At 39.4% G+C, this 10,812-nt stretch overlaps 2 protein-coding genes across 2 annotated transcripts in view; both read right to left on the reverse strand.

The window, feature by feature from the left end:
- On the reverse strand, positions 1,766 to 5,721 carry LOC104747622 (histone-lysine N-methyltransferase ASHR1). The gene is made up of 14 exons (XM_010469287.2): positions 5,522 to 5,721; positions 5,235 to 5,395; positions 4,997 to 5,131; positions 4,762 to 4,816; positions 4,545 to 4,663; positions 4,184 to 4,272; positions 4,027 to 4,108; positions 3,831 to 3,935; positions 3,638 to 3,728; positions 3,435 to 3,554; positions 3,205 to 3,311; positions 3,026 to 3,095; positions 2,574 to 2,637; positions 1,766 to 2,060 (listed from the first exon to the last, which is right to left on the reverse strand). The coding sequence occupies exons 1-14, from the start codon at positions 5,619 to 5,621 to the stop codon at positions 1,889 to 1,891; spliced, it is 1,470 nt and encodes a 489-aa protein (XP_010467589.1). The 5' UTR covers positions 5,622 to 5,721; the 3' UTR covers positions 1,766 to 1,888.
- LOC104748833 (transformation/transcription domain-associated protein-like) overlaps positions 6,326 to 10,812 on the reverse strand; it is a 23,396-nt gene continuing 18,909 nt past the window's right edge. Inside the window, exons 32-38 of the mRNA XM_019236829.1 lie at positions 9,196 to 9,486; positions 8,682 to 9,116; positions 8,061 to 8,492; positions 7,670 to 7,948; positions 7,041 to 7,592; positions 6,734 to 6,943; positions 6,326 to 6,648 (exon numbers count right to left, since the gene is read on the reverse strand). Of these exons, the coding sequence (XP_019092374.1) occupies positions 6,529 to 6,648; positions 6,734 to 6,943; positions 7,041 to 7,592; positions 7,670 to 7,948; positions 8,061 to 8,492; positions 8,682 to 9,116; positions 9,196 to 9,486 (2,319 nt within the window). The 3' untranslated portion in view covers positions 6,326 to 6,528. The remainder of the gene's footprint in view (positions 6,649 to 6,733; positions 6,944 to 7,040; positions 7,593 to 7,669; positions 7,949 to 8,060; positions 8,493 to 8,681; positions 9,117 to 9,195; positions 9,487 to 10,812) is intronic.

A 10,812-nucleotide genomic window follows, 5' to 3' on the forward strand; every position in this document is an offset into this window, starting at 1 on the left:
GGAGTATGATTTCTGCTCGCTCTATGGTGAATAAAGGACTCATTAAACGGGTAGGATCTGGGACTTCCATCTCTGTATGGACCGACCCATGGATCCCTGCTCAATCCCCGAGACCAGCATTAAGCACAGGGTCGGTTTTTGACCCCTCGCTTCGAGTTATAAATTTCATCGACAGGACCTCAAACTCCTGGGATATGGCTCAGCTTACGGCGACTTTTGTTCCGGAAGATGTGGCTCTTATTTCCGCCTTGCCGATACGACAACCGGATAACCCGGATCTATCTGGCTGGCATTTTACCAAGTCCGGTAAATATTCGGTCAAATCAGGGTACCATGTCCTCCGTTCAAATATAACAGCTCATACTAATGCGGAAGTATTTGGACCAAGCATTGTGCCTCTTCAGGCTTTTGTATGGAAAATCAGGTGCCCACTGAAACTACGACATTTCATGTGGCAAGTGCTTTCAGGCTGTGTAGCGGTCACGGCGAACCTCCGGAAACGGGGTATGAGCTGTGATACAGGGTGTGGGCTGTGTGGTTGTCTGGAGGAGACAATTAATCATACTCTTTTCCAGTGTCCGCCAGCTAGACAGGTTTGGGCTTTGTCGAATTTTCCGACAGCCCCTGGTCTTTTCCCCTCGGATTCTGTTTTCACAAATATGGATTTCCTATTTTGGCGGTTTCAAGACGTTCCAGGTTATGCCTTTTTCCCTTGGATTTTGTGGTATATATGGAAAGCGCGAAATGATAAGCTTTTTGGTAACCTTGACTCCAATCCCCTAGCCATTTTGCGGCTAGCGGAGGATGAGGCAAAATCATGGGCTTTGGCCTAGGAGGATGCATTGGCCTTACCTACAGATGTACCTGCGGTGGCGGGACGAAATGGAACTGGGGGCATAGGGATCCCTAGATCTCTATCGAGCTACATTTGTTGTGTTGATGGTTCTTGGAAAGTGACAGATCAGTTTGCGGGTAAAGGATGGTATTGTACCTCACCTTGGGGTGAGGCACCTACTATGGGTGCTGCCAACCACCGCCGTAGCTTATCTCCTCTTCATGCTGAGGTAGAAGCCCTTGTTTGGGCTATGCGTTGTATGATTAGGGAAAATAATCAATCTGTTATTTTTCTCACCGACTGCTCCGATTTAGTGAAGATGGTGTCTTCGCCCTCTGAGTGGCCAGCTTTTACGGCGTATCTGGAAGACATTCAAGCGGATAAGGAGGAGTTTGTTTCCTTTTCTTTGGTCTACATTCCTCACACGCAAAATAGCAAAGCGGACAATCTCGCGCGACGTGTTCGCACATTACCGCATTCAGCTACCTATGTAAACAATGTTCCTACATATTGGCTTGTTTGAGCCAATCTTGTATTCTGTTGAAAAAAAAAAAAAAAAAAAAAAAAAAAAAAAAAAAAAGTCATTGGTACTTTGAGGCTTTGAGCAGCTCGTGATACTCGTGACTCCCACTTGTTTATGGAGCAATATAATAAGTTTGGGTTTTGGATCGTCTCAAAAAAAAAAAAAAGTTTGGGTTTTGGATCGTCTCAAAAAAAAAAAAAAGTTTGGGTTCTGTTTCTAAGTTTGCAAAAAGTTTGAGGTGAAGAGATTGGTTGGTTTATTTAATATGTTTTGTAATGGCAATATAATGAGTTTGTGTTTTGTTTCTAAATCATGTGTTTTGTTTGGTTGGGTTCCTTAGAATAATCTCGTTTATGAGTAAGCTTTTTTTTGGTCTTTTGGCCAAAATATTATATGAGACCAACAAATAAAAAAATTAGCACTTTGTCAGTTTTTTCAGCTCTATAATTTCTAAAGACAATTCAAAATTTTCAAGATTTGCAGAGAGTAAAAGAAAGTGATACATGAGGAGAAGAGTAAAATCAAACTTGCTAGTTGGCATCATCATAAGCGTGTCTTTCAATATAAGAAGCTTCCGCACGAGCCTCCTCCAACTTTGCTGAGAGCTCTTTCATGAAAGCTGTGCTTGTTCCGTGGCTGATCCGCAGAACGTCAAATGCCTTAGTCAGTGAACTCACCGCCTCTTTGGTTTCCCCCAGCAACCTGAAACATAACAATTATAGAGAGTTAATATCCGCAGAATATGATAGAAACAAACACCAAGTTATTGCACTCAGACTCGGATCAACATAGAGTTAATAAGGACAATCATTTCCTACAGGCACACCATGAATCAGTAATGTTTGTATCCACACTTCCGCAGGGATTCAAGCTTAGGGGTATCCAATTTCTAACCACCAAGCCAACCTCTTTTGGTCAATACGGAGGGTTGCATCTAGGTCTACTATACATATTACTCTGAGGTCCTAATCGGAAGTCACAGTAGAGTAAAAGTCTCAAGCCACTATGGTAATGTAACTGGGAACATGTAGTGGAATGGTTGCTTCAATAGTTTAGGAATAACACTTATTTGGTCCTATCGATATTTACAGGAGAATCAAATCGACGTGATATAGATCATAATTGTGTCTTCCAATTCAGTTTCAGTCTCTGCAGCTCAAAATCTAATCCAGGTAACACAGTAAACTAAAGAAAGGATAAAAGACGTTTTAATACCATTCGAGTTTTCCCTGGGTATAGAACTGCAGTCCAATCAAAGGATGGGTTGCTGGATATACTCCTGCAATTTTATAAACAAAGTAAGCACAAGTTATATAACCACCAAAAGAATTTGAATGACTCTACGATTACTGTTAGCTGTTTCTGTTGAAAGACTAATTAGCAGCCATTAGTACCAGTACAGTTGGTTTTTGATACTGGTAGTGTAAGCAATTAAGTTCGTACAGTAATTATAAGAAAATGTTCCAATACAGTAATTATAAGAAAACTCTTGAGAGCTTCGAAGATATGTTTAAAATATAATTCCCACACCTAGATCTATATACTAGAAGTCTAGTTATTTTTTAAGATGTCCAAAAGAAAAAGAAAAAAATTGATAAAACTTCCTGCCTCGAGAAGCAACGTAATAATCAAGATGAAGCAGACTGATCAGGATTAAGTAGACATACTTTGGTAAACAGGGACTATTAGTCTGCAGTAATTTAAAGCTTCTCTCCAGCTTTCTACATCCATTAGAATCTGCAAAAGAGTGCGTAACAGCAAGCTTTGAGACACCACATTTGTATCTTCTTTTCAGAACTCTGTACAACTTCCAAAAATCCAAAACCTTCTTTCTAAAAAAAATTACCTTGAGAAGTTTTTCACGGGTTCTCATTAAAGTGATGGAGAAAGAATTGTAAAGCTTAACTTGTAGTCTCTCAATTGTCTTATATAGTTCAATAGTGGCTTGTTTATCTGCAAATGGTCAAAGATTCTCTCAGACAAGTTGCAACACAGCTCAATGTAACCAAGATCAGTTAATCTTGTTCAGGCATATAAATGCAAGCATTGGAGGAAGCAAAACAGGCAACAGATTACTTTCTGCGGAAGGAGATGCAGGAGCCTTCTCTGAAACTCTTTTGATATCACTTGCTAACTTTTTAACCTCTTCCTTGCTCCTTAGAAGCAAGCATTTCTGGCAAACAAAGCCTTTTTCTTCTGCAAAAGTAAACAAATGAGGATTAGAGAGGGATCAAGAATGTTCTTAGACACACAAACTACGTAGTTAAATCTTAACATACCAGGATCACGGAGTAAGAAACCAGTGCATTTCTCATTGGCACACCGATAGCATTCCAATATTGCACTTTCTTCAATATCATGAGGTTTTCCCTTAGATATGAAAAATTAGGGTACATGTTGTAAGAAATCTATATTGAGTGGTCAAGTACAAACTCCATTTGTTAATAATTAGGAGGATTAATGACTACTTACAAAGTTATTGCAACGAGCACACTGACAGTGGAAGAGGTATTGTTCTTTCAGAGACTTCTGCCGAGTCAGAGTGCTTCCAGCGGTTTCAATATAGCTGATAGTTATCTGACCAAAGGCAAAGGATCTAACAGCTATATGTCAGTGTTCTACTAGCATATACGAAAGACTCAAGAAGATAAAACAAAGCAGAGACTACCTCTGAGTCCTTTGGTATCTTATCCATCGCCCGGACAACAGCCATCTGCTCCTCAAACACTAAAATCGCATTGGGAGAGCAGCTACAGAGCAAAAGATTTAGGCAGGAAACAAAGTGATTAAAGAACACAAAGAAAACAGATTGGTGAAGCATTTACCTGTGATTTATAATGGAAACAAAGGGAAACAATCCTATCCCTTGAGGTCTCAATTCGCTATCACAAATGGTATGAGCATTGCATGAGAACTGTGTTCAGTAGAAATGAAAGTGGCTTAAGTATATCCTGAACAACATTCCAGGTAAAGACGAGAGGAACGCAAATAAAACGAGGCCAATCTCTTTTGATTTGTAATAGTAATTTCATGAGTATTCAGATGCAAATTCATATCATCATCAACCCATCTGTATAATACTAAAAAAAAAACTAATATCAACTGCAGCTAGCAGGAAGCCAGCTCAGTCTTTGTCAAGCTAAAAACTTGAAGATTAGAAAGAAAGAAAAAGTGATGGTGTAGAACCTTTGAAAAGTTCTCGGCGATCTCTCTTAGGTCAACATTAGGTAGTTGAAGAATCAAGTTCACAAGATTAGCCATCTGTGCATACAACAACATCTGCTGTTCATCAATCTCAGACATGTCTACCAAATGCGAGGTTAAAGACTACGAATTTCCAGGGGTAAAGAGATCATCATTCATCAATATCACAAAACTATAAAACCCAAAATAGAGAGGATACGGGACACCAAAGCCTCCACCAAAGTATAATTGTCTGTTGTCGTAACTGGAAGGACCTGGACAAGAATAAGTACATTAAGAGATTAGGATACATAGACTGCTATCAAAATATAATATATTGACTTATTCTCGACATTTCAACACAATGAATCAAAGCACAAAGCATGTAAACAAATGAATGAGCTATCAAAGGTGAATGCAAGTAACAGCAGAGAGTCATAGCTGATGAAGATTACCTTTTCATTTTGCAAATTCCGCTTGATGTAAAGTTTGACCATCAGACGTATCGTAGGAGTAACAAACTTCCGTTTCTCTTTGTCAAGCCTAGAGAGAGCTTTGCATTCATGGCGATGCAACTTCCACTCTGACTTCTGAAAACAATCAAAACAACCTAAACCGAATCAATCAACAATTGAATAGAGGACTCAAACAAATATCAAAACAACATCTCTAAAGGTTACTATTATAATAAACCTGGCAAGAGCTCCCACAGTACCAAACAACTTGACAACCAGAACATCTCTTAAGGTTATTATTATCATTGGTCTTGAAACATCCATCACATCTTGATTCAGAGGACGATGTATTATTATTCGGAACACAAACATAAGGCTTTTGGCTTAGAATCACTTCGCCTTATTAAGAAAACACACAAATTATTAGTAAGCGGAAAAANAAAAAAAAAAAAAAAAAAAAAGCGGTTGGTCGATTGAAACCCTAAATAATAAACCCTAGGGACTGGGAGAGAGAGATGAATGAACCTGGACGAAAATATCTGGTAGTGAAAAGAGAGCGGCCTTTCTGTGGGAGATTCAAAACGCTTAAGCAGCGGTCTTCTAGAAACCTCTCCAAATCCGCCATTAGTGAAGCAATTCTGAAATTTAACAACAAAATTAGGGGTCAATTCAATTTTGTTTCAGCCTCACTCGCTTGCTTTAAAAACCCCCAGACCGCTAAATTTTTTTGTTATTCCGGGTTTTGGTGGATATTTTATTAGATTGCATTTACATCCCTTTTCGAATTTATACATTTTTCCCACAATTTGACGGAGATTTTTTATTAGTTACATTTACATCCCTTTTTCTAGTTTATATAATATCCACATTTGGACGGAGACTTTATTAGTCTGCATTTGGATCCAATTTTTCTTGTTTTATAGAGATTTGTAGAAATCTGGTAAGAAGTTATTTGTGATTATGTTTTATAGACTCGAGATATTTCAGAATTTTTTTGGTTTGGAAGCCTTGATCTACATTTCAGAGTTATGTTTGCTGTTTGCACACTACTCTTCTAGAAAGCATTGTCAAGCTCCCTTGTTTTTCGTAGTGTATGGCACAAATAGCTGCATATGTAATATTGAGTTCGAATAGTTATATGTATAATGTCTTTGTCATCAACGATTTGAGGTTAATCAAAGCCTGATTTTGCCGGAAAATAAATGTTCATCAGACCCCTTTTCTTATTTATGAAGTCTTTTCAACTTCGTTTGTCACTCAAAACAACTGATTTGCATTTGGAGTCATCAATTCCGAATTATGCAGAAGCTTATGGTTACGATTGAAGGGTTATATTAGATGCATGATATATTAAAGATTAAAGGGTTCAAAAATACAATTTATAGTACAGGAAATGTTGCACAAAGGCGAGCGACCAAAAGGAGTGTGATAAAATTACATAAAGGTTACATATATTTACAACCCTAATGAATAATGTTAGCTTCCATTAAATTAAAAAAGCACTGAAAACTTAATTGTAAAGTATTTTGAAGTTAGAACCAAGGGTGCCATGTTGGATCCATCATACATAAGTTGCGAGGCGACAAGGCTGCCTCCACCAACTCGTTCACACCTCTTTGCACTGACTGCGGCGGCTCAACCGTGTTCTCATCCTACATAAAACAAAACCTATCAATATGTTTGACCTTATGATGATGATGATAAACATGATCACTATGATGATGATGCTGTATGTACCTCTTCCGAAAAGTACTGTGGGGCTATTCCTCTGATCCGGCCAATGACATCTTCCACATTGGCGTTAACTTTGTGCTTCAGCTCCGCTGAGTTCAGTGTAGCAATTCCTCCAACAGGAGGAATCGGCACACCAAGAGGTCTTCTTCCAAACCAAGACAGCAATTCATCACGGAAGAACATAGCAAGCTGATACCGTAGATGTTCGTTTTGCTGAAAATTTGCAAGACAATAGAGAAACAGAGATCAATCAATGGGCTTGTTGCATCCTTAAGTTTTTATATATATATATCTTGAATTATCCCTTTACCTTGGAGGAGATTACTGCTTGAGCTGCTGAACACATGGATGACATGAGGAGACCTTCGACCCCAAACTGAGAGAAGAATGCTTGCATGTTCCTTGTGAGGCGGAAAGGCACGGGTTCGTTAAATTCTATCATCCCGTTGGCGTCATAAGCAGGGTGAAAATCTGTCTGGAACATTTTCCCAGTGTTTTTTGCAAACAAGACCTTGTTCGGGGACCTCCCACCGATTTGTAGCATGAAGGACATGAAACTGGAGACAGCTAGCTGAACTGCAAATTGTTTTTTGAAAGCCCACATATGGCTTCCGCTCATCAACGTCTTGTACATGTACTGAGAGAAGATACTGTCATTAACCAAAGTTTTTGTTATGTCTATATAAGCCTGCAGACGAAGATCTCCTATTGCCTCTGCTGAGATTTGCCCTGATATAGCTTGATTAAGTTGCTCCTTAAAGTGGGTAATTGGAAGATCTGCCTCCCGGTCATTTCGTGCACAGTGATTCTCATAGACCTCAAGGAAAGTGTTGTACATGAGATCATCCTCAACCATCCGGACCTGAAACCATATATTTTTGTTAAAACCAATACTCGTCCAATGAAACATCAAATCTGAATTGAAGGTATAAAAATCACCTGAGACCAGACAGGAATGATGATTGGAGTGTGAATTCCAATGTGTCGACGTCTTGATTCCTTATGCTTATCAAACATTTGATTCATTACACGGAAAAGCTGCAAGATACGTTCATCACTTCTAGCATTAGGCGTCAATGATGTCTGGACTATAAAGTGCTTTTGCGAGCCATCAGAGCCAATCAGAGTCAACCGCCTGAAGCTGCTTCCATGCCTTCGAACGATAGGAACGTCTGCTCCAACCCTATCCAACTTTACTGTATGATCAGGTGCGACTTCCTGTTTAATTGCACATAGTTATTTTAACAATCAGATAGGGAAACAATGTTCCAACTGAAGTCTAAATTAAGAACAAGGGAAAAGTAGTCTAAAATTCCACACTTAATTCTACCTGGTCAGCAAAGTACTGCCCTGGTATCTCCACATCAACAACACTGAAGTCACGCAAAACCCTGCTCTCATCTTCCAATCTTAACACAGCCGGAAACCTATCTTCAACATTGCTCTGAAGAATATTTTTCCACTTTTTCAGTCGCGCCGTCAGCTCAGCGAGTGTGTCTGGGAATGTAGATGTACTTTCTGGATCAAGATGACGCTCAAAATCCTGTTTGTACTCTTTCACAAATTCGACATGCTTGGTTACAGCATCTGCCGAGAAACAAGCTCTGCAGACACCCGACAGCTCTTTTTTGAGTGGTTGGGGAACCTCGGCAGTGGTAGCAGTTGGATACTTGTAGCAACGATGCAACAGAGCATTCACAACCGCCAGCAGTCTTTCTTCCGGTAATGTAACAAATCTTGAACCTATTTCTGTGAGAAGAACCTGAAAAAGAAGATCACTTGCTTAGATCATCCAACCAAAAACCTGCTTGGTTGAGTCAGAATCAAAATCGAAGTTATATCTTTCTTAGTGTGTTGTATATTCCTCTGACTTATCGTTACTGTGAAAATTTGCATGTGTTCAGAGCACTTTTAATGAATATGGTTGATATTTACAGGAAAAAAGTATCACCTCGAGTTCACTGGCTAAATTGTTATGTTTACCCCTAAGAGCTTCCATGATATCTTTAGCAGCGTCAAAAGCACCCGCAGCAGAGATTGCTAGGGATGCAACATTCCGCCTCGCTGTGTTTTCATTGTTATCATTGATACCGGAGCTGCTTTGGTGCATCGGTTGATCACTCCCGGTATGGACATTATTTTCCGCAGTGGAGCGGTCACTATCTTGCCCATGTGCATTACCACTGTCATGTGTTCCACTGGGCCCGCTAATTTGACTGCCTTGATGGATTTGAGTTTCCGATGGTATATTGCTTCCACCGTGACCTGCACTTGCACCAGAGGCATTTTGCTGCATTCTTTGAGCCAAAACCAATCTGCCAAGTTCGGATTTATTTACTGCATCACGTCGTTCCAGCAAGTATGTGCGCAACCAGTAATAGAGAGCCTGAAACAGAAAATCGCCACATACTCAGATAAAATGATGATAATGCACGAATTAGTCATAAACGCAAAAGGTAAATTACCTGCGGGAAAACTGCAGCAATTTTCAATAAAACCAATTTGCAATGGGGTGCTTCTGTTCTTTGTAGGGAAAGTAACAGCTGTGGGATCCAAGAAAGCCATACCCAGTGAGGAACTTGCTCTAAGTGTTTATCAAACACTCTGCCAACAGGCTCATTCACTGTATCAAAGCTAAGAAGATAAAGAACACGAGCTATATGACTTCTGGAATTGGAAACTCCAAATCTTATACCCTGAAGAAAGCAACTGACAGCATATTCAAGCCATATTTCTTCTTGTGTTTCTTGGTATGCCTACAAAAGTGAGTAAAATATAAGTACAAGTAATAGAAAATTTAGGGGAATGTTAACAGCCATATAAGAAACAGAACATAGTCACAAGACATACCATATCACAATAGCTTCCCCAGCTTATCCATCCTTTGGGTAAATTCTTGAACAGGGTGATAGCATTGGAATATGCAATATTAGCACTTTCGGTGTCATTTAATTTCAAATGAAAATCCCCCTTCAGACGAAATATCTCTGCTTTGATCTTATCTGGAAAATACTCCAAATTTGTGCTATTGATTAGATTAAGACCACTAGCACGCTCTCCCTTCATTTCCAGATATGCTTTTGCTTGCTCTCTAATTTTAACAAAAGCTTCCTGCACTCACACATCCAAAAACAAAAGATTAGGAAGATACCTTCATAAACTTAACACTATTTCAAGCTAATAGAAAAAACGAGAGAAAAGAAAACAACGAAAAAAACTTGATGAGATATGAAACGAAAAAAAAAAGGCAAAAACTGCAGCTAGTGTAAGGAGTGCTGCACTTGACAATTTTAGAGAAATGTACCTGTACTTCCATAGTTGAGTGTCCATACATTTTTTCAAGAATCTGAACACAAACATCATAAAGCCCTTGTTTCCGAGCAATCCTGGCAAGCTTATTGACATTCCATGCTTTGTCACGAAAACCAAGGTGATGAAGTGGAGAATTTGAAGTAGCAAAGTCCTTAAATGCATCAATAACAACATTATACATTTCATTCCTCCACTGTAGCATATCGTACCAGACTGTCATATTATCCCATTCATTTGGAGTCCTCAGCCTCCAAGTCTCAAGAATATCCTTCAGATCTGCATAACGATTTCCAAGTCCACCAACTGCAACATTTCCTGTGCCTTTACTCCCATTTGCGATGTCAACATGAATTCTAGCAGACTCCTGAACCTCAACTAGTTGTTGGAATTGCTGCAATAGAGGCACTCTAGCATGAACAGACATTTCAGGCAACTGCCACCACTGTTCCAAGGCAAGATCAACGCCTTTCCCCACTGTGTTTTCGGCATCTCCAACACCATTTGAATTTCTGTCATGAAGGGCAAAATAAGATTGAACCAAACGAAGCTTTGGAGTCTCTTCCACTTGTGCCTTTGGTATAACGTGATCCTTCAAATATGCCCAATCGGGTAATTTCCAAAGACTATCAAGCAGTATTTCATAATTCTCAATGCTTTTTCCAAAATCTACCAGGGCATCCCATTGACTAAGCTGACTGGCGCAGTGGAGCCACTGCTCCTCCCACAGACACATTTCTGCTTTAGGGACTGTGTTGTTATACGTGCCTTGG

Source organism: Camelina sativa, chromosome 15 (assembly GCF_000633955.1).
Source record: "Camelina sativa cultivar DH55 chromosome 15, Cs, whole genome shotgun sequence".
Taxonomy (NCBI): Eukaryota; Viridiplantae; Streptophyta; class Magnoliopsida; order Brassicales; family Brassicaceae; genus Camelina; species Camelina sativa.

Bases quoted from the DNA above. Each gene is read 5' to 3' on its own strand.
- LOC104747622 (XM_010469287.2), bottom strand. From the start codon at position 5,621: ATGGCGGATTTGGAGAGGTTTCTAGAAGACCGCTGCTTAAGCGTTTTG. The intron at 5,396-5,521 runs GTTCATTCATCT...TTTCTTAATAAG, and splicing joins TACCAGATATTTTCGTCCAG to GCGAAGTGATTCTAAGCCAA. The intron at 2,061-2,573 runs GTATTAAAACGT...GTTATGTTTCAG, and splicing joins ACCCAGGGAAAACTCGAATG to GTTGCTGGGGGAAACCAAAG.